The 23630-nt window shown below is 43.2% G+C and overlaps 1 protein-coding gene across 7 annotated transcripts in view; it reads right to left on the bottom strand.

Annotated features, from left to right (window-relative positions):
• Nucleotides 1-23630, bottom strand: part of ZFAND6 (zinc finger AN1-type containing 6) — an 80553-nt gene that overhangs the window by 14107 nt on the left and 42816 nt on the right. For 4 of the 7 annotated variants that reach the window (XM_070762996.1, XM_070762997.1, XM_070762998.1 and 1 more), the window contains exons 2-5: nucleotides 15471-15640; nucleotides 12173-12284; nucleotides 8006-8106; nucleotides 990-1211 (exon numbers count right to left, since the gene is read on the bottom strand). In XM_070762996.1, the coding sequence (XP_070619097.1) occupies nucleotides 990-1211; nucleotides 8006-8106; nucleotides 12173-12284; nucleotides 15471-15624 (589 nt within the window). In that variant the 5' untranslated portion in view covers nucleotides 15625-15640. The remainder of the gene's footprint in view (nucleotides 1-989; nucleotides 1212-8005; nucleotides 8107-12172; nucleotides 12285-15470; nucleotides 15641-23630) is intronic. The other 3 variants (XM_070763001.1, XM_070763002.1, XM_070763000.1) reach the window with 2 other exon arrangements.

Genomic DNA, 23630 nt, shown 5'->3' with positions numbered 1-23630 from the left:
TTTAAGACTCGTGGTCTTCAACTCCCAGCTGGCTGCTCAAAGTGCCCCCCACCAAACAACATTCATACCCCTCCACCAAAATGGGGGCATATTTTCTATATACCATCTTAACTTAAGAGCAGTATATCTATTTACATATTATAAAGTAATTCTAATTTATTCTTTATACCTTGGGCTCGAATTCTACTAACGACATGTCCTTTTACCTTGTCCCATCGTCTCATCAATTCCTGCAAATCAGTTTCACTGGCCGAATTCTTATCCATAATCTCAAACAGAATATGATCCACCATGTACCGATACCAATTTTGTATTGTCTATTTTGTCGTACCCTTCCAGCCTAGGACTATTACCGCCTGAGTGTTTTCTATTGCTGCTTCTTTTATTTCTCTAAATCCTCCCATCTCGTTCCTTTTGACTAATACTACCATTTCCTTGGTAATTGTCCATCGTATATTGATGTCCTCTTGCACTTTTTTCCAAAAGTTCTACACTACCGGGCATTCCCAAAACATATGCATAAACACCCCCTTATCTTGACAGCTGTGCCAACAAGTATTCTTAACTGTTATGTGTTGTGTGAATGTTTTACTGTTATAGTTATTATGAAAATCAATTTAATTTAAAAAAAATAAAAATAAAATAAAAAAACTCCCAGCTGGCTGGAGAATTCTGGGAGTTGAAGTCCACAAGCCTTAAAAGTTGCCAAGTTTGGGGACCCCTGTTCTAAGGCAAGAGGGAGATACATAGAGATAGGCTAATAATGAAGGCTTATTTTTGCCTTTGCTTTACCGAAAAAGCTCAACAAAATGCACCACTCCAAAATTTAAGATTTTGCTGCTGGATTTTGTTATCAATGAGAACATCTGGGGGAGAAAAAATGGGGCATTTCTAGATATACCAATTTTTGCGACAAATTAGAGAAACCCCAGCACACGGTTTGGGAAGCATGGTTAGAGCCTACAAACTTAACAAGGAAACCCACTTACCTACTGTGGTTAGTGTTAAATCTGAGTCACAGCTCTTCGTTTTGGCTCTTGAGCTCTCCTCCAGGAAATCAGGGCCATCTACATTATTGTCTAGGTTCACATCATAATCGCATTCTGTTTCTGAGCCCCTGGTAATGTCAGGTAAATCTGAGTTATCCATCGAAAATTCGTCTCCGGTACTGTCTACTGAAATTGTCTCGGCAAGCTCCACTGATGTTGGTTCTATTTATTCAACGGGATATTTATTTTAGGTATGTTGCTTTGTGTTTAGTTTTCTTTAGATTTTTTTTTTTTAAAAACATGCTACATGCACAATTTAAAAACAAACAATTTGTTTATTGTTAAACATCCCCAGCCTGAAAATAATTGGATTCATGAAACATAAAGTTAATTAGTTCTAGAGCAACATCAGATAACAGAGTAGGTAAATTGGTAGTAAGGATGGACTGCTTAGCAGCGGGATGCAATTTTAGCCCTGCTGTGATTAGAAGGAAGATAATAACAGTATTCTTAACAAAAGAAGAAGAAAAGTTCATCCGAAGGTGTTATCCTCCCCATGTAGTCCAATTTTTCCATAACGTTCCACCCATCACTTCCTTAACTCTACCGGATTAATTTCCTTGCTTTGTCAAACATTGGCAAATTCAGAATTCCTCCAACACAGACAAAATGCCATTGAAATAATACTTAAAATTCCATTGAAAGAATGCTTAAAAGGGTCCTCAACTTATGACCACAGCAGATCCCTGAATTTTCCATTTTTAAGTGAGAACGTTAAGTGAGACTTTCCCCCATTTTACGACTCTCTTGCCATTGTTGTTAAGTGAATTGATGCAGTTGTCACATTAGTAACATGGTTGTTAAGCGAATCGGGCTTCCCCCATTGATTTGTCTTGTCAGAAAGTCACCAAAGGGGATCCGGGATAGTGCAACTGTCGTATGTACTAGTCAGTTGCCAACTGTCCAAGTTTTGATCTCATCATCAATGGAGATGCTGCAACGGTTGTTAAGTATTTTTTTTAAAAACGGTCGTAAGTGCTGTTTTGTCAGTGCTGTTGTTAAGTTCTAGTGGTCACTAAATGAAGTGTCGTAAGTTGAGGGCTGTAGAAGAATGCACCTGACTGAAGGACAGGTGCTTTTAATTGTTGGGAATCCTCTTGGAAGATAAAACTGCGTAAGATAACAAATCTACATATTCCTACATCAAAGCTAGACTGAAACTGTTAAGCAACAAGGTATACAAGATAAGGATACCGTTGGCAAATTTTAAGACTTATGGACTCCAACTCCCAGCATAGCTGGCTGAAAAAATTATGGGAGTTGAAGTCCACAAGTCTTAAAATTTGCCAATTTTGGGAACTCCTGCTTTTGAGTCAAGGTTGACACCTACTGATTATTTATTTGTTTGATTTATTAGTTGCCCAACTCCAATGGACCCCAAAGCATAAAACCGTGTTTCTATGATTGGGCACTGTCTTCTTCTACCATGTTTATTTAGTGAGTCCCACTGGAATTGAGCGACATAGAAATCAAATAAATTAAATTGAATTAAATTTTCTTCTTCTACGGTTCTCAACCTTTCTAATGCCACGACCCCTTAATACAGTTCCCCATGTTGTGGTGGCTCCCAGACATAAGCCTAGTACCAATTCTCCCAACAGAGCTTTAAGCTGATTGGCAGAAAGGTCAGTGGGACACCTCCACTGTAAACGCCTGATTGGCCGGATTGTAAAAATATGTTCCAAGGCGCTAGAATTAGTTCCTAACACCATGGGAAACTTTCACAGGTAACCCCTGTGAAATGGTCGTTCGACCCCCCAAAGGGGTCCCGACCCCCAGGTTGAGAACCACTGTTCTACCATGTTTATAAACTGCCCAATCTAGTTTGCTATCCAAGAATTGTTCAGATCTGATCCCGTTGATCAACGTTTTAAACTATCAAGACGTTCTCTCCAAAAGGGTTCCAGGTAGCAAATATTCCATTTCATAAGAATCCAAAGTGGTGTCAAGGAAAAACATAGAGTATAAGACACAACTTTTCGGCCCCCGAAAGAGGCTGAAACTTTGGGGGAAGTAGCAATGAAAACAAGCCTGCAAGCCAGGTGCTAGCTAACTTCCTGGCTTGCAGGCTTGTTTTCATTGCTACTCCCCCCCAAAAAAGGTTTTTTCAGACCTAAGTGAGGTGCTAATGATTTTCCCAGTTTGCAGGATATTTTTCATTGCTACTCCGAATAGGTTTTTTTCCAGCCCTAAATCTTTGGAGGCTTGTTTTCACTCTTATTGCCTCTGAATAAGGTTTTTTAAAGCTCTAACCAGGGGATTAAATAATGCGCTAAAGCTGACCGGACAAAGGATGCCAGCCAGATGAATACCTGGTAGATAGACGCCCCCCTCCTATTTTCCTCCCCCAAAGCGTCTTATACTCCAAAAAAATATGGTATGTCGCTGTTCCTGTATCAACTAGTTCCCTACAGATGTTGGGAAGCCTTCAATTTGGACATTTCTAATGGCTTGGGGCCATTAGACTCTAGCCCCCTGGCTGATGAGTGTAGGTATGTTTTGCTGTTCAAATGGGAATGAGTGATTTTTAAATGTTATTAAGATTTTTAAAAAAGTTTTACCCAAATTAATTGGATTTTTAGATATGTATATTGTACATTGATCCAAAAAATAAAGGGAACACTTAAACAACACAATATAACTTCCATGTAAATCAAACTTCTGTGAAATCCAACTGTCCACTTAGGAAGAAACACTGATTGACAATCAATTTCACCTGCTGTGTTGCACATTCACGTTTGTACAGAACAAAGTATTCAATGAGAATATTTCATTCATTCAGATCTAGGATGTGTTCTTTGAGTGTTCCTTTTTTTTTCTTTCAGCAGTGTATATTGTTTTGATATGTTGTAAGCTGCCCCAAGTCCTTGGAGAGAGGCAGCATATAAATCCAATTAATAAATAATAAACACATTTCCCTCCCTCCCTTTTATTTATTTATTTATTATTTATTATTTGGATTTGTATGCCGCCCCTCTCCGAAGACTCAGGGCGGCTCACAGCAAGTAGTACAAATCATAAATAATCCAATCAGTTAAAAATATTTAAAGCTTTAAAAAACCCCATATACTAACTAACAGACACACACACAAGCATACCATGTATAAATTAAACATGCCCAGGGGGAGATGTTTCAATTCCCCCATGCCTGACGTCAAAGGTGGGTTTTGAGGAGTTTACGGAAGGCAGGAAGAGTAGGGGCAGTTCTAATCTCCGGGGGGAGTTGGTTCCAGAGAGCCGGTGCCGCCACAGAGAAGGCTCTTCCCCTGGGGCCCGCCAACCGACATTGTTTAGTTGACGGGACCCGGAGAAGGCCCACTCTGTGGGACCTAATCGGTCGCTGGGATTCGTGCGGCAGGAGGCGATCTCGGAGATATTCTGGCCCAAGAAATCATGGCTTCGTTTGAGATGAAAGTGATCATTTCCCTTTGACATCACCAAACTGTCTTACTCACTATCCCACCCAATGGGAAAGTAGAGAGCTCCAAGCATTCCTTCTTCACAAGAATAATCAAGGAAATGGAGCCCCTCCCTTATGAAACCAGGTTGCAACGCCTTGGTCTCTTCAGCCTTGAAAGACAGTGTTTAAGGGGTGACTTGATCGAAGTGTATAAAATCATGCATGGGATAGAAATAATGGATAGAGAAAAATTCTTTTCTCTATCACACAATACTAGAACGAGGGGGCACTCCATAAAGCTCATAGGTAAGAAAGTGAGGACAAATCAAGGGAGATATTTCTTCACTCAGAGGGTTGTTGGTTTATGGAATTCACTTCCAGAAGAGGTCGTGACAGCTGTCAGCCTTGATAGCTTCAAGGCAGGATTAGACACATTCATGGATGCCAAGTGTATCGGTGGTTATTGAAACGGATGTCCATGTTGGTTGAGGCAGGCAGGATTCCCCTGAGTCCCATTTGTTGGGGGTCAGAGGAAAGGGGGGGTTGCCTTCTCTTTCTGCTCAAGATCCCTAGGGACAATTGGTGGGCCACTGTGTGACACAGAATGCTGGACTCGATGGGCTTTGGCCTGATTCAGCCTGGCTCTTCTTAGGTTCTTATAAAATATGCTGTTTTCCTAAATCAGTTCCCATGAATTACGAATATTGGAACTGAAGACAAATTTCTGTCTCATCAGTTTACCTCTATTCCACATATTGACACATCACACTCATCATACTAATGCCGTATTTTCGTAAAAATAAGATCCTGTTCTCATATTTTTTGAACCCCGAAATAAGCGCTTGGCCTTATTTTTGAGGGTTTTTTATTATTTTGGGGCGCATGGACCAAGACAGGGCTCCTCTTGCTGTCTTACCCGATTTCCATCTGTCTCCCGGACAGCAGAGGAAATGGTGGGGACCACCTGTGCAGGTGTTTAAATATTTTTGGGGAGGGCTTATTTTCGGGGAAAGACGGTAGAAGAAATGTACGGCTAGAGCCTCCAAACAGTCAGAAGAGAACTGCCACCACATAGTCAGATTACATTGTCAGAAGGGGGAAAATGCAGTCTCTATCTGTCATTTATTGTTGTGAGCCGCCCTGAGTCTTCGGAGAGGGGCGGCATACAAATCTAATAAATTATTATTATTATTATTATTATTATTATTATTATTATTATTATTATTATTATTATATTTATAGAAAAATATTTTTTATACATATAAAGATGTAAAAATATAACATCTTTATACATATAAGAAAAAACAATAGAGAAACACAGGTTCCAATAAAAATATTTTAAAAGCTTAAAAAGGCAGCAAGTATTGAAAGATTTCTACGAAGAAAGTGACAGCGCTTTTATTCGAAAAGTTAAATGACGAAAATAAAGGATAAAAGTGAGCTTTTGAAAAAGTAAATAATTCTAAAGGACTTTAGCTTTCTGAAATAAAGGACTTGCCTTTATAAAGAAGGATAATAAATAAATAAATAGTCACCATACTTCTCAGCCACCAGAAGACTGAAAACTGGAGCCCCACCAACTCTAGGCCATCAACCCCTGACCAGAAGTAGTTGTTCAACTATTAACTTTGGCAAAATCTAAACCTATGTTGCTTTTGGTCACAAAGCCTGTTCACTGGGGAAAAAATGCCATTCATTCATTTTCTTTCTCATTCCTTCTTTCCTTCTTTCTATTTCTTTCCTTCCTTCCTTCCTTCCTTCCTTCCTTCCTTCCTTCCTTCCTTCCTTCCTTCCTTCCACAAATAACTCAAGGCAGCAAACATATCCAACATACCTTCCTCCTCCTATTTTCCCCACAATACTACAATCTCTCTGAGATTAGTTGGATTGAGAGAGAATAACTGGCCCAAAGCAACCCAGTTGGCTTTCATGGCTAAGGCAACACAGGAACTCATGGTTTCCATGCTTTCTAGACTGGTCCCTTCATCATTAGACCAAATGAGCTCAAATGCTGCTATTTACTTCTTGTTACTATAACTTCATAGATAACCAGTGTCACATTCTGTCAAAAGAAAATTACTCCGGAGGGGGGGAAAAACCCATTAAAAACAACCCAGATGCAATAATATTGCCTTCTGGGACTAAAATCAGAAAGATATTCAAATGCTCTTTAGTATAGAGCAGCAATCCCACATTTTTGACATGGCAGCCTGGCTGGGGGGCAAAGTGGGGGGTATTGAGCCATATGAGCAGTGGGCCAGCACACATGTACGTATGTGCACGCGACCCTTGTGTGAATGGCGGTCCGGCACGTATGTGAGTGCCTGCCAACCTGCTGTTTTCACAAGTTTAGCTGTATGCACTCCAATTTAGCTGTATACAGTCCAATTCTGAATAGGTCACTAACCCTGGTAGTGGACTGTGGCCCAGGAGGTGTGAACCTAATAACAACAACAACAACAAGATTTGGAAGGGACCTTGGAGGTCGTCAAGTCCAACCCCCTAACCCTACACTACTGCAGACAAATGGTTATCCAACCTCTTTTTAAAAACTTGCAGCGTTGGAGCATTCACAACTTCTGGAGGCAACTTCTGTTCCACGGATCAATTGTTCTGACTGTCAGGAAATTTCTCCTTAGTTCTAAGTTGCTTCTCTCCTTGTTTAGTTTCCATCCATTGCTTCTTGTTCTACCCTCAGGTGCTTCACTCCCTCTTCTTTATGGCAACCCCTGAGATATTGGAAGACTGCTATCATGTCTCCCCTGGTCCTTCTTTTTATTAAACTAGCCGTGCCCAGTTCCTGCAACCGTTCTTCCTATGTTTTAGCCTCCAGTCCCCTAATCCTCTTTGTTGCTCTTCTCTGCACCCTTTCTAGAGTCTCCACATCCTGTGCCTGTGGTGCAGAGCACTATTATGGCAATTCCAGAAGGACACTCCTTACCACAACTCTGAACTCTACACCTTTGTTCAGTTCTGCTGGTGGCAGTTTTTGCACAAGCAGCATTGCAGAATGATCCGACAGCCAGTCATAAAGCGAGTGAACAAAAAGTTTCCTTTTCTTGCCTTTGGGGCAAAGTGCGCAATTGAATGAGGGGGAAATAGAATGCACATATGTATATGTATATATGTATGTGTAGATCAGTGTTTCTCAACCTTGGCCGTTTGAAGATGTGCGGACTTCAACTTCCAGAATTCCCCAGCCAGCAACGCTGGCTGGGGAATTCTGGGAGTTGAAGTCCACACATCTTCAAACGGCCAAGGTTGAGAACACTGGTGTAGAGATATATATATACATACATGTTTTTGCTGAATTTGAAAATTAAGGGAGACTAGGATAGATCTATTTCGGCCTTATTCTGGCCTCATCAGCTAGCCATATCCTCACTGGGACTTGAATTTGCAGCCTTTGCCTTGCAAGGCAGAGTATTAACCTCTAGGCTACAGTATCCAATCCCTTCAGCTCTGTACCAGGGAAGGGTTACATTTTTGTGTATGTCGAATTACAATATATATGAAAAGAGAATCCAAAGGCATCCCAAGGCCCCTTCGTGCTAACCTTGTACGTCTTCTCCTTGAGGTTTATCCATGATGTCTGAACTTTCCACTTCACATGTTGCCACAGATTCTGCTAAAAGGGACGATGGGCTGGATACGGGGCTGGGAGAGAAGAAAAGGTTGCTTTAGAAACTGAGACCATTTTCCGCTATGTAGGAAAAGGGTTTATGACGATATACAACGGCCAACTCACCGTGACTAACTGGCTGCAGGGGAACAATTACACTAATATCAAAGAAACAGAATAATTAAAGGATGCAAAAGGAGGGAGAGAATGAAAGGTGAATGCCAACAATGAAAGCATTTTTAAATTTATTTTAAATAATTAAATAACATTGTCCCCGGGGGAGTTGACCATGGCGAGTTGGTTGCAATGAGTTGGCTGTGGCATATTGTCCCATTTCAGTAGGATAAGTCCTAGATAAATCTACTAAGATCTATTTATCTAGATATTTATTATTAGAGTTGGAAGGGACCTTGTAGGTCATCTAGTCCAACCCCCTGCTCAAGTAGGAACCCTACACCACCCCAGACAAACGGCAGTCCAATCTCCTCTTGAAAGTCTCTAGTGTTGGAGCATTCACAACCTCCGCAGGCAAGCCGTTCCACTGGTTGATCGCTCTCCCCGTCAGAAAGTTCCCCCTTGTTTCGAGGTTCAATCTCTTTTTGGTCAGCTTCCACCCGTTGTTCCTTGTCTGGCTTTCTGGTGCTTTGGAAAACAGCCTGACCCCACCCCCCCTCCTCTCTGTGGCAGCCCCTCAATTATTGGAAGACTGCTGTCATTATGTATTAATGTCAATTGTTTATTAAAAATGTATTCGGGGGATTGGGTGGGTGTTGAGGTTATGCATCACAGAGATTGGAATTCAAACTCCTTCTCAACCATGAAGTTCACCAAGCCAGCTAGTGTTTCAGTCTAGCTTCCTTCACAAAATAATAATAATAATAACAACAACAACAACAACAACAATTATTAATAATAATAATAATAATAATAATAATAATAATATATTAGATTTGTTTGCTGCCCCCTCTGAGGACTCGGAGTGGCTCACAACAAGCAATATACAAATCCAATATTAAAAAACAATTAAAAAACCCTTATAAAAATACAATCATACAATCCAGACAAACCATACATAAATCGGAACAGCTAGGGGTATGTCAATTTCCCCATACCTGGCGACATAGATGGGTTTTCAAGAGTTTGCGAAAGGCAAGGAGGGTGGGGGCAGTCCTAATGTCCGGGGAGAGTTGATTCCAGAGGGCCGGGGCCACCACAGAGAAGGTTCTTCGCCTGGGTCCCGCCAGACGACATGGTTTTGTCGACGGGACCCAGAAAAGGCCAACTCTGTGGGACCTAATCGGTCGCTGGGATTCGTATGGCAGAAGGCGGTCCCAGAGGTATTCAAAAGGTTGCATCATCATCATCAGCGTCATCATCATCATCATCATCATTATTATTATTATTAATTAGATTTGTATGCCACCCTTCTCCGAAAACTTGGGGCAGCTCACAGAATAAATATAGAAACAAAGCGTGCAAGACAAATCTAATACATTAAAAAACTACACCTAAAAGCCCAATGTATTGATCAATCAAACCGTCCAACCCCCTGTAGTTCTGATCGTGAAGACAGGACGAGGAGGAGGAGGACCCCTGCCCTCTGTCTGCAGAATCGCTAGACAGAAGAATGGCAGGATCATCCAAATGGGGCAGAAGGATGAGAACCCCATAAACGCTCAACAATGCAAGGCAAATTAAATGCGCCCTGCTTAGCGCAGTGCTTAGAATGCAGTATTGCAGGCAAACTCCGCCCACAGCCTAGAGTTTGATCCTAACAAGCTTAAGGTTGAATCAGCCTTCCGTCTTTTTGAGGACAGTAAAATGAGAACCCAGACTGTTGGGGACAATATGTTGACTCGGTAAACTGCTTAGAGAGAGCTATAAAGCTCTACGGCAGTGGTTCTCAACCTGGGGGTCGGGACCTCTTTCGGGGTTGAATGACCGTTTCACAGGGGTCGCCTAAGACCAGGGGAAAAGACAAATTTCCCACAGTGTTAGGAACTAAAGCTTCTATTCTGGCACCTTGGAACATATTTTTTACAATCCAACCAATCAGGTGTTTACAGTGGGGGTGTCCCTCTGACCTTCCTGCCAATCAGCTTAAAGCTCTGTTGGGAGAATTGGCGCTAGACTTAAGGTTGGGGGTCACCACAACATGAAGAACTGTATTAAGGGGTTGCGATATTAGAAAGGTTGAGAACCACTGCTTACGGAGCCGTATATCTGACTAAGTGATGTTTCTATTGCTACAGTGCATATGGAAAGGACATAAAGAAAGCTAAGATATCAACCACAAAGCTTTTTAGGTGCAAAGCTTCATCTGATCCTTCCTGGGGTCAGCAAAATGCTTGGATGAAGGGTTGCTGGGAATGGGATGGTTTGTAAATTTCCTAAATTTATTTATTAAAGAAGAAATAGGTTTGCTTGTTTCCACAGATAGAGCCTGTGCATATTTTTAAAAAATCATCAGGTTTGCATCCCGCCTTTTTATTTTGTACAGCTCAAGGAGGTGAACATAATACTTGTTCTCATTTCCCTACAACCTCCCTGAGAGTTGGGTTAGGTTGGCTGGTCTAAAGTTACCCAGCTGGCTTTCGTGCCTAAGGCAGGCCTTAAAAAGTCATGGCATCCCAGTCTCTATGCAGCATCAAAATTCCTACGCCAAACTGACTTTGCAAATCCACTCATCCCAACTAAAGTTCAAAGCATGATACTGCCCCATTGCTTAGTCATTATTAAACATTATGGACAGGTAGAGTAAGAACCACCCCACTCCTGCTTTAATAATACTCCTACGTAAATAATATTTATAAGATGAGCCATGGTGGCGCAGTGGTTAGAGTGCAGTACTGCAGGCTACTTCTGCTGCCTGTCGATGGCCTGTCTGCAATTTGGCAGTTCAAATCTCACCAGACTCAAGGTTGACTCAGCCTTTCATCCTTCTGAGGTGGGTAAAATGAGTACCCAAATTGTTGGGGGCAAGAGGCTGACTCTGTAAGCCGCTTAGTGAGGGCTGTAAAGCACTATGAAGTGGTATATAAATCTAAGTGCTCTTCCTTCCTTCCTTCCTTCCTTCCTTCCTTCCTTCCTTCCTTCCCTCCTTCCTTACCCCTTCCCTCCCCACCTCCCTTCCTCCCTCCTTCCCTGTCGTTTCAATGCAATATTGTAGGCTAACTCTGCTCATATTGGCAGGAGTTTCATTCTTAGCCAGCTCAAGGTTGACTCAACCTTCCATCCTTCTGAGGTGGGTAAAATGAGGACACAGATTGTTGGGGGCAAGAGACTGACTCTGTAAACTGCTTAAAGAGAGCTAAACAACACTGTGAAGCGGTATATACAGGGGGTGGACAAAAAAAATAGAAACACTTGACTTTTTGGTATCTTAATGTTTGAACATATTCAAATCAATCAAAACTTGACATATTTTAATGTTTTTTTTTAATTCTGTTAGTTGATATGTTTTTAAACTACTTTTTTAACAGAAATTTATGGAAATTGGTTATAACCTTCTAGAAATTGCAGACCTCTCAGACTTTCAAAGAGGCCAAATTGTTGGTGTTCGAATGGCAGGCACTAGTGTAACAGAAAGTGCCTGAATGTTTGGGGTTTCAAGAGGTAATGTCCCAAAAGTAATGACAGCTTTTGAAAGAGAAGGGAAAACGTCCTCAGCCAAGCACAGGTCTGGTCGAAAGTCGAAGTTGTCTGAGAAAGACCGTCGGACTCTAAAGCGAATTGTTAGAGCGGATCGCAAGACCGCAGCTCCTAAAATCATTGCAGAGCTCAATAGACACGTACAGAACCCAGATTCCAGAAAAACTATTCGAAGGGAGCTTCACTAATCTGGATTCCACGGAAGAGCTGCAAGGTGTTTCCATTTTTTTGTCCACCCCCTGTAAGTCTAAGTGCTATTGCTGATTTCTATGGCCATCCATCTCAACAAGCGATTCTGGATAGCAAACATACTAAAATGGTACAGACAAGGAAGAGTCTATGGGGACCAATTAATAAATATGAAGGTCACCCTGAAACGCCCAGTTTGCAGATCAGAACTTCAACAAACAAACATTCACCAAATGTCTAGCAGCATCGTAGTAATATTACCTTAGCTGTGTAGCTGGTACAGGTGTAGAATCTAGAGTTGAAGGAACGTCCTGAATGCTGCCGTCAGTGCATTGAACTGGTAAAGATTCAGTTAGGCTATTGACTGAAGTTGCTAGAAGAAGAGACACTTGTGTCAAAAAACAGCTTTTGGTTATGTCAAGATTCTGCTCGCTGTCCAAGAACTCTCTTCTTGGAGTTGGTGGAGTGGCTGGCAAAAGTTTCATAAGGTAGTAGATTGGACAATGCTACCCGTTCCAAAATCATCAAATTCAGATGCCAATATTTTTTTGGTGAGACATAAGAACCTAAGAAGAGCCATGCTGAATCGGGCCAAAGCCCATCGAATCCAGCATTCTGTGTCACACAGTGGCCCACCAATTGTCCATGGGGATCTTGAGCAGAAAGAGAAGGCAAGACCCTCCCTTTCCCCTGACCCCCAACAAATGGGACCCAAGGGAACCCTGTCTGCCTCAACCAACATAGAGGCAGAACAAGGACATCCGTTTCAATAACCACCAATACACTTGGCATCCATGAATCTCTCCAATTCTGCCTTGAAGCTATCCAGGCTGACAGCTGTCACGACCTCTTCTGGAAGGGAATTCCATCAACCAAGGACCCTCTGGGTGAAGAAATAATTCCCTTTATTTGTCCTTGCTTTCTTACCTATGAGCTTTAGGAAGTGCCCCCTCATCCTAGTATTGTGTGATAGAGAAAGGAACTTTTCTCTATCCACCTTTTCTATCCCATGCATGATTTTATACACTTCGATCAAGTCATCCCTTAAATGCCGTCTTTCAAGGCTGAAGAGATCAAGGTGTTGCAACCTGGTATCATAAGGGAGGGGCTCCATTTCCTTGGTCATACTTGTTGCCCTTTTTTTGCACCTTTTCCAGTTCCATTATAACAAATCTATTCTGGTTAGCAGCAAGCCAACCTAGGCTACACTTCAAATCATGTCAAAACAGCTTTACATTATGTCAGGATACTGCTCACTTTCAATGTTACCTGTTGGTGGAGTGGCTTGCAAAGATTTCAAAATGTAGATTGGACAAGGTTACCCATTCCGGATTCATCAAATTACCGTATTTTTCAGAGTATAAGACGCACCTTTTTCCTCCCTAAAAGAAGCTGATAATTTGGGTGTGTTTTATGCTCTGAATGTAGCTTTTTTTTCCCCCAGCCCTAACTAGCTGCTAATGATCTTCCCAGCTCTAACTTTGCAGGCTCTTTCATTGTTTCTCTCTGCAAAGAATGTGTTCCAAGCTCTAAGTCATTGCAGGGTTTTTTCATTGCTCTAACTTGCTGCAAATAATTCTTTCAAGGTGATATTAATGATGTTCCCAGCTCTTAGTGGCTTGCAAGTTCTTTCATTGTTACTCTTTCCGAATAATGTTTTTTTCCTGAGGTTTTTTTTTAAAGCCCTAACCAGGGAATAAAACAATGCTAAAGCTGACCAGATTAAGGATGCTAGCCAGATGAATACCTGGTAAGCAGATTCTTTTCCCTATTTTCCTCCCCCAAAACTAGGGTGTGTCTTATACTCTGGTGCGTCTTAAACTCTGGAAAATATGGTAAGAGGGCGATATTTTTGGCGAGACAAATCTATTCTGGTTAATAGCAGGCCAGCCTAGGCTGCATTTCAAAGAGGTAGCTAGAAGGTGCAATATTATTATTATTAGTATTATTTTTGGCTTTGGAGAGGAGAGAAGGTTCCTAACCCAGAGGATGGAAAGATTAGCCACCTCATTCGGCCAAAGGCCCCCACAAATTGTCTTGATGAAAAGCAAATTGCTGAAATACATTAGTTGCTCTGCCACGCTAGACTCCTATGCTGTGGTTAACTTAAGCAACAACACAGAACTTGGCAAGTCAACTACCCCTGTAATGAGAACATCTGCAATTCTGTGTTGACTCCACTGCAGCTGGCAACTGAGTATCACCGGTTCTTCCTTTCCTCGAGTTATTTATGCCCTCCCTTTTCCAGTTAAGTTGTGCAAGCTTCTGCTGACAAAGGCACATTGATCAGAGTTGGGTGAAAATAAACAAGCCACCAAAATCAGGCTTCAATTATGCCGGAAAGGCTGCAGTAATGTGATCTGCACATGCGATTTGTACAGAAGGTCACATTTAAAGTTGAATCATATCCTAAATGTAAGAGTGGAGGATCCATAGAATTAATCAGGGTTGGCAGATTCTCCTGCTTTCCATGGCTTCTGATTAAAGGAGGGAGTAGGCTGTCCATCAGTCCCCTCTTCTATATACAGTGAAGTGAAAACCTCAAGCAGCCCCAGGATACAAGGCAGCTACATAAAGATGGGTGAGATAGTGCCCTCCTTTCATGTACAGAAGCTACTGTATTTTTCAGAGTATAAAACACGTTAGGTTTTGGGGAGGAAAATAGGGAAAAGAATCTGCTTACCAGGTATTCATCTGGCTAGCATCCTTAGTCTGGTCAGTTTCAGTACATTATTTTATCCCCTGGCTTTAAAATAAACTTATTTGGAGAGAGTAACAATGAAAGAGATTGCAAGCCGGTAAGAGCTGGGGACATTGTTAGAACCTGGTTAGGGCTGAAAGAAATAATCTTCTTTGCTATGTTGTCCTCTGATTATTCCTAATAGGTACATTTCTGGTTTTGTTTCTAGTTTATATTTTAATATTTCTTCCAGCCAGTTTTGAGTTCTGATCCAAACTTCTTCAAACTTCTGAAGACAGCATTTTACTTTGTCCAATGGTTGGTTGGTTGGTTGATTGATCTGATCTGTATTCCACTTTGCCCCCAAATTCTCTGGGATAGTAATGACGAACCTACAGCACGAGTGTCACAGGTGGCACACGGAGCCATATCTGCTGGTACATGAGCCGTTGCCCTAGCTCAGCTGCAACGTGCATGTGTGTGCCAGCCAGCTGATTTTTGGCTTCCACAGAGGCTCTGAGAGGTCGTTTTTGGCTTCCAGAGAGCCTCCGAGGGGATGGGGGAAGGCGCTTTTACCTTCTCCTGGCTCCAGGGAAGCCTTTGGAGCCAGGAGAGGGCGACACATGATCCTACTGGGCACACCAGCATTTGGGAAACAGGCCATTTCTGGCCTCCAGAGTGTCTCCAGGAGGTGGGGAAGGCTGTTTTTGCCCTCACCAGGCATTGAATTATGTGTGCAGGCACGATAGTGCGTTCGCACACTCTTTCAGCACCCGAGGAAAAAAAGGTTCGCCCTCACTGCTCTAGGAAATTTGGAGGCAAATTGTTTCTAGGAAAGAAACAAATACATTAATCCAGAACCCTTTGCATCACACTTACCTGATGGGCTAATTCTACCATTACTACCATTCTGCCGTTGAAGGTGTTCTTTGTAGCATACCGAACACATGCCATTTGTACGAGGGTTTCCATAAAATCCACATCCAGTCGAACATAGCATAGGCACTTGGCTATGATTAGTTTCTTGAGCCATAATCTTTTCTCGTGACCTGAGAAACAAGGGATGAATGGTTTCAGCAAGTACATGTCAGCTTCAGTCTTTTCAAACTGCTAAATAGGGGCTCCAAATAAATAGAACCAACTCCGTCCATATTCCACAAATTGGCCATATTTTTAGACCAAGAGGTTAGAATGACATGTTCCTTCCTTGGAGACTGGCAAAATGTTTATACAGCCATCCTTGACATGGATTAATAAATCATTTATTTTATTTATTTATTTATGTAGGTTTCAGAGGATATAATCATAGTAAAATACATCAATAGAAGAATAGAAGAAAAGACATTAGGAATAATATGGAAGGAATAATCATTGGGAATAATAGAGTTCATATACATGGAACTAGTAGAAATATAAGACAGACATTAGGACAGGGGATGGAAGGCACACTGGTGCACTTATGCACGCCCCTTATTGACCTCTTAGGAATCTGGAGAGGTCAACCGTGGATAGTCTGAGGGTAAAATTTTGGGGGTTAGGGGATGACACTACAGAGTCTAGTAAAGAGTTCCATGCTTCGACAACTCAATTACTAAAGTCGTATTTTTTGCAGTCACGTTTGGAGCGGTTAATAAATCATAAAAATCATTAATAATAAAAATCATGCTTCCAACACTTCATCTAAAAGTAGGCAAGCACAGAATTCCTCTGAACCCCTTGTCTTACATATCAAAACCATACCCTGAAGATCAACATTCTGAAACTGGAGTAACTGGTGCAAAACCAGTAAGAACCACAGAAGAAACGGGTTTCCATCTTACCAAATATACCAAAACAGGAAGAGCGAACAGAAAGAGACCAGAGTAACAAGAAAAACCGGATTCAGTAACAGGTTCAACTGGATCTTGATTTCTTCTAGCTGGAGGACGAATCTTGAGACTCATCCATCAGACTAATGGCTCCAAAGACATCGCCTGCACTTTCCGAGGCGCTTAAAAAAATTGTTTTCTTTCTATTATTTGAATTTGGCAGTAATGAAAAGTCAATCAAGAACCACCAACTGAAGAACACAGAAACAGAAGATTGACAGCAGAAAAAGACCTCATGGTCCATCCAGTCTGCCCTTATACTGTTTCCTGTGTTTTATCTTAGGATGGATATATGTTTATCCCAGGCATGTTTAAATTCAATTACTGTGGATTTGCCAGCCACGTCTACTGGAAGTTTGTTCCAAGCATCTACTACTCTTTCAGTCAAATCATATTTTCTCACGTTGCTTCTGATCTTTCCCCCAACTTACCTTAGATTGTGTCCCCTTGTTCTTGGGTTCACTTTCCTATTAAAAACACTTCCCTCCTGAACCTTATTTAACCCTTGAACATATTTAAATGTTTTCATCATGTCCCCCCTTTCCCTTCTGTCCTCCAGACTATACAGATTGAGTTCATGAAGTCTTTCCTGATAAGAACAACTTGAGGTTGTTAAGATAGCAAAAAGTACAGTGATACCTTGTCTTACAAACTTAATTGGTTCCGGGACGAGGTTCTTAAGGTGAAAAGTTTGTAAGATGAAACAATGTTTTCCATAGGAATCAATGGAAAAGCAATTAATGCGTGCAAGCCCAAAATTCACCCCTTTTGCCAGCCGAAGCGCTGCTGGGATTCCCCTGAGGCTCCCCTCCATGGGAAACCCCACCTCCAGACTTCTGTGTTTTTGCGATGCTGCAGGGGAATCCCAGCAGGGGAATCCCAACATCGCAAAAATGAGCACTTTGCTGGCAACGGAAGTCCAGAGGTGGGGTTTCCCAGTGAAGGGAGCATCAGTGAAATCGCAGCATCGCAAAAACACCGAAGTTCTCGAAACCCCACCTCCGGACCTCTGCGATGCCAGCGAAGCGCCCGTTTTTGCGCTACTGGGATTCCCCTGCTGGGATTCCCCTGCAGCATCACAAAAACACAGAAGTCCGGAGGTGGGATTTCCTATGGAGGGAAGCCTCAGGGGAATCCCAGCAGTGCAAAAATGGGCGCTTCGCTGGCAATGGAAGTCCGGAGGCGGGGCATCCCAGTGGCGGCGGTGGGTTTGTAAGATGAAAATAGTTTGTAAGAAGAGGCAAAAAAAATCTTAAAACCCGGGTTTGTATCTCGAAAAGTTTGTATGACGAGGCGTTTGTAAGATGAGGTATCACTGTATTCTGGATTTGTTTCTTATAGTAAGGAAAAACAGCCTTTGGTGGGATGGAGATAAGAGAAGCTACTTCAAATTTCTGATGGCTGTTCAAATCTGTTCAGAAGCTGTTTTGCTGGGGGTGGGGTGACTTATGACCATTTTTTCACAATTAAGACCATTGAACCTTCCCTCAATCATGTGATTGAAAGTCTGGTCTAGAAGGTCTTTGATTTTCGCATTCTCATTTAAACAACAGAGAGACAATGGAATTCCTGACATGGAAGTATTTGTGGAGAAACATGCTGGGGAGGAAAATTTACAGCTATTCGAGTTTACACCTACATTAAAATAATGTTTATTGATTAATACATTAATGGAGAAACAAGGAAAAGACCAAATAGCCACCCTACACCGAGTCAACTGCATAAATCACGATCAGTTTTTAAACAGATGGTTCTTATTAACACATTTCCAAGCAAACGTTGAGATTAACATAAAACAAAAACAAAAATGAAGTTTGCCATACACAAAAAACAAAAGGAAAACGAAGAATGACCCAAGAAGATACATTAAAAGCAAACTCCAAACTTTAATTGCAACTTTATCCCAAGTTCCCCTGACCTTGTAAGATTAAAAGAAAAAAGAAAAAGAAAACTAAGCTTTCAACAGTGACTAAGATAATACAAGGAAAAAGATGTGATGTTTTTCTGATTAAATGAAGCTATAATTTTCTTGAAAAATAATAATAATGCTGAAAATATTGTTTATTCATGATATTGATAAAATTGAATGGGTCCAAAGACGGTCTACAAAAATGGTGGAAGGTCTTAAGCATAAAACTTATCAGGAAAGACTTCATGAACTCAATCTGTATAGTCTGGAGGACAGAAGGGAAAGGGGGGACATGATCAAAACATTTAAATATGTTAAAGGGTTCAATAAGGTTCAGGAGGGAAGTGTTTTTAATAGGAAAGTGAACACAAGAATAAGGGGTCACAATCTGAGGCTAGTTGGGGAAAGATTAGAAGTAACGTGAGAAAATATTATTTTACTAAAAGAGTAGTAGATGCTTGGAACAAACTTCCAGCAGACATGGTTGGTAAATCCACAGTAACTGAATTTAAACATGCCTGAGATAAACATATATCCATCCTAAGATAAAATACAGGAAATAGTATAAGGGCAGACTAGCTGGACCCTGAGGTCTTTTCTGCCGTCAATCTTCTATGTTTCTATGTTTATTCATCATGGTTGAAAATTAGCATCAGTATTTCTCAATTATTTTCTGTTACGACCCCTCCCCCCCAGAAGGAAGTAAACATTTTGCACACACACACCCAACTCTCTGATCCGGGCCCCAAAGGAATTTTAGTGTTTTGACATGTTCTAGGAAAGTGAACACAAGAACAAGGTGACACAATCTGAGGTTAGTTGGGGGAAAGATCAGAAGCAACGTGAAAAAATATTATTTTACTGAAAGAGTAGTAGATGCTTGGAACAAACTTCCAGCAGACGTGGTTGGTAAATCCATAGTCACTGAATAGGCATTGATTGCTTACCTGAACGCCTCTTCTCGTACGGTGAGCGGGTACAGCAGTCACGTGGGTTGCTCCTGTCCAATCCGATGGGACTGAGCCTAGTATTAAAAAAGCCTGCTGGATCCGCCCCTTCCCCAGAATTCGCGAATCCGTAGACTTAGGCTCAGATGTGAAGTCTCAATAATGTTCAACTCTCGTGTGTTATAAGAAAGGTAGGTTATAGAAGTCATAGAGAACCACATAAAAGGGAGGGAAGTGACTGCTGTACCCGCTCACCGTACGAGAAGAGGCGTTCAGGTAAGCAATCAACGCCTATTCTCCGTACTGAAGGAGCGGGTCCAGCAGTCACGTGGGACATACCCAATAGATAAGTCCCTAGGGGGGGATTAGTTCGCTATCGTGAGAGATAACGGATTGGAGTACCCTTCTGCCGAAGGCAGCGTCCGCTGAGGCGTAAGAATCGATCTTGTAGTGCCTTATGAAGGAGTTTGGCGAGGCCCAAGTGGCTGCTTTGCATACTTCTTCCAACGGGGCTTGAGTCGCCCAAGCGGCAGATGTGGCAGCACTTCTGGTGGAGTGCGCTGTAATATTCTTTGGAATGGAGAGGGAAGCTGACTCATAGGCCTTAGAGATGGTCCCTCTGATCCAACGGCCTATTACTGTTGAAGACACTTTGGATCCCATGGATCTGGGATGATAGGCCACGAAGAGTGCTTCAGACCTCCGAATGGGTCCTGTGCGTTGAATATAAATTTTCAGCGCTCTAGTAAGGTCCAGAGTGTGCCATCTAATTGCCAGGGGATGATCCCGTTGGAGACAGAAGGAAGGTAAGACAATATCCTGGGATCTGTGGAACATGGAACTGACCTTGGGTAGAAAGGTGGGGTCCAGGCGCAGAACCACCTTGTCCTGATGGAACTGGCAGAGGTCCTGTCTGATTGAGAGAGCTGCCAACTCAGATATGCGTCGGGCGGATGTAATCGCCACCAGGAATGCTACCTTAAAAGATAGATACCTGAGGGACGCTGATTTCAGGGGTTCATAGGGTGCCTGAGTAAGGGAATGGAGAACCCGTGGCAAGTCCCAGGAAGGATATCTGTGGACCTTAGAAGGCCTGAGGTTGGCCATACCTCTGAGAAATTCTTGGATTTCCGGAAAGGAATGGAGAGGCTGCCTGCGAGGCCCTGCCAAGACAGAAGAAATAGCTGCCAGGTGACGACGGATGGTGCTGGTAGAAAGGCCTTGATGGAAACCTTTCATGAGGAAGGCGATTATCCTGTGAATGGGAAGACACAGGGGAGATAAACCCTCCTGCGAGCACCACTGATGGAATTTGGACCAAGTATGGTCGTAGATCCGATTGGTAGACCCTCTTCTGGCCTTCAGGATGATTTCCACTGTGTCCGGGTCATACCCTCGCAGGTCTAGGTCTCTCCAGATAATAGCCAGGCGGTGAGGTGGAACCACTCCGGGTCTGGATGGAATGAGGCCCCCTGCCGCAACATATCCTCCGAAACAGGGAGTCGCCAGGGGTCCTGGACGGACAGATGTTGGAGGTCCGCGAACCAGGGCCGGCGAGGCCAGTGAGGGGCGATCAGGATTACTCGAGCCCTCTCTAGGATGATTTTGTGGATCACGTCTGGAAGAATTGGAATTGGAGGGAAGGCATACAGTAGACCTGGAGGCCAAGGAATCCTGAGAGCATTGATTGCCTCTGCTCCCGGGGATGGAAACCTGGAGATGAAGCGAGGGAGCTGGGCATTGGTTTCAGTCGCAAACAAGTCTAGTACTGGTTGACCGAACCTGAGGCAGATCTGGTGGAACAATGCCTGATGGAGATTCCACTCTCCTGGATCTATAGTCGCTCGCGAGAGCCAGTCCGCTTGGACGTTGAGACTCCCCGAGATGTGATCGGCTAGTAGTGACTGGAGATGTCTCTCCGCCCAAAGGCCTAATTTTAGGGCCTCCCTCATGAGGGCCTTGGATCTTGTGCCTCCCTGTCTGCAAATGTGGCTTTTTGTGGCTATGTTGTCCGTAAGGATCAGAATATTCTGGTTGATGATGTGAGGTTTGAACTGTTTGAGGGCCAGAGAAACAGCTCTCAATTCTAGCCAATTGATGGGCCTGGAGGCTTCCTCCAGTGACTACGTGCCCTGGGCTATTAGGCCCTGGGCATGGGCTCCCCAGCCCAATAGGCTGGCATCTGTGGTGACAACAAACTGGTCTGGGCACCTGGAGAAGTCCACCACTTGAGGGATCTGCGAACTGCCGGTGGAATGGCGATGCGACGAGTCGAGTTGCTGTGCCCCGATCTCTGGAATGGTAACAGAAGCCACTGTAGTTCCCTGGCATGAAGACGAGCCCAGGGGATAATGCCAATGCACGACACCATCTTTCCCAATAGGGAGGATAGGGTGACTATGGAGGCTGATTGTTGAGATAGAATACGTGAAATAAGATCCACTATGCTGTGTTTTCTCTCAGAAGAGAGGAAAACCTGGGATATCTCTGAATTAATGATGGTCCCCAGATGTAGAATGGAAGTAGATGGCCTAAGGTGGCTCTTACTGAAATTTATGGAAAACCCATGGTTCTGTAGAACCGACATGGTGGAGGAAAGATCTGCAGCCACTCCATCTTTAGAATTTCCATGAATTAAAATGTCATCTAAATAACATAAAATATGGATGGGCGTGGCCCGGATATGTGCCGCCAGGGATCCCAAGAGCTTGGTAAAGACTCTAGGGGCCGAGGAAAGCCCAAAAGGCATAGCCCTATACTGAAAGTGTCTGCCCTGGAAGGCAAAACGTAAAAATTTCCTATGGCATTTGGCAATGGGAATATGGAGGTAGGCTTCCGTAAGATCCAATGAGACCATAAAGTCCCCAGGATGTAGGGCAGCTAAGATGGAAGATAAGGAATGCATTTTAAATTTCCTGTATTTAATGAATTGGTTCAAATTTTTTAGGTCTAAGATGGCTCTCCAGCCTCCAGAGATCTTAGGGACCATGAAGAGGATGGAGTAGAAGCCCAAGCCTCTCTGGAGAGAGGGGACCGGTTGGATAGCTTTAATAGCTAACAAGTGGGAAATTGCTTCCTCCATTCGGATACAAGATGGAGAAGAGCTGGGAGAAGGACAAGAAATAAAACGTTTGGGGGGGGAGAAATAAACTCTAAATGGAGACCCCTTTCCACAGTGTCAATGACCCAGGGGTCCTTACAGGAACGGTGCCAACTGGTGGAGAACCAAGCTAGGCGACCGCCTATGGGAAAGGTAGAAAACTCACCATCTGGGTTTTTTGTAAGCCCTGGTCGAGGAGGATCCTCTCTGGTAACGGGAACCTCTGCCCCTGGTGTTCCTAGATTGGAATCGAAACCGAGGGGAATACTGACCTGGATTTCTTTGAAAGGCGAACCCCTGATCTTGTTGACGACCTGGGCGCCGAAAGGACTGCGGCTTAGTGATCTTCTTGGTGGTGGGTCCTAAGACCTTTTTCTTGTCCGTGGTCTCTGTGAGGAGAGGGTCCAGAAGGTCCCCGAAGAGGAGATTGCGTTTCAGAGGACCCATGGCTAACTGCCACTTTTGTCTTACTCCCGCCTGCCAAGGGCGGAGCCACAATAGTCTTCTGGCCGTTGTGGAGGCCGCTACTGACCTGGCCGCAAACCTGGAAGATTGCAGAGTAGCATCCGCTACATATTGGGCGGCTGCGAAAATTTTGTTGAAGTCTTGTTGGCCTCGTAGGTCATCTGGAGGTAGATGTTGTTGGAGCTGACGAAGCCACAAGAGCATAGCTCTGGAGAAGAAAGAGGCTGCTGCAGCACTTTTAATGGCCCATGAATCTGCGAAGAAGCCTCTCTTGAGCATCTGCTCAAGACGCTTGTCTTCTGGACGGAGGACCTCCTCTGCTTTGCCAGGCATGGCTGCTGCAGAGTGGAGGGTCTTAACTGGTTCATCTGGTTTGGGGCAGGCTAGGAGCTCCTCATAAGAAGGACAGAGCTTGTACAACTTTTTATCCTTGGAAGTGGGGTTAAAGCCAGAGGCTGGATGGTCCCACTGTTTAAGCAAGGCGTCCTTGAACAATTTTGGCATAGGAATTACCTCATTATCTTCCTGCTCTTCCATGAAATAAGGTAGATTTTCCTCCGGAGGGTCTGTGGAAGGAATAGCCTGCTTTTCTTGCCCGGCTAGCCCTGTGGATGCTCTTGCCTTGAGGAGGAGATATTTGAAGAGTTGAGATGGCAAAATGGCCACCGGGGCTGGAATCTTAATTTGAGATTCCTCATCTTCCGACAGATGCTGAAAGGGGTCATCATCCTCTTCTGCATCCACGTCCTC

The sequence above is a fragment of the Erythrolamprus reginae genome, chromosome 10 (genome assembly GCF_031021105.1).
Source record: "Erythrolamprus reginae isolate rEryReg1 chromosome 10, rEryReg1.hap1, whole genome shotgun sequence".
NCBI lineage: Eukaryota > Metazoa > Chordata > Lepidosauria > Squamata > Dipsadidae > Erythrolamprus > Erythrolamprus reginae.
Note: the sequence above shows the minus strand (reverse complement) of the source record. Positions and strands in the feature narration are given on the sequence as shown.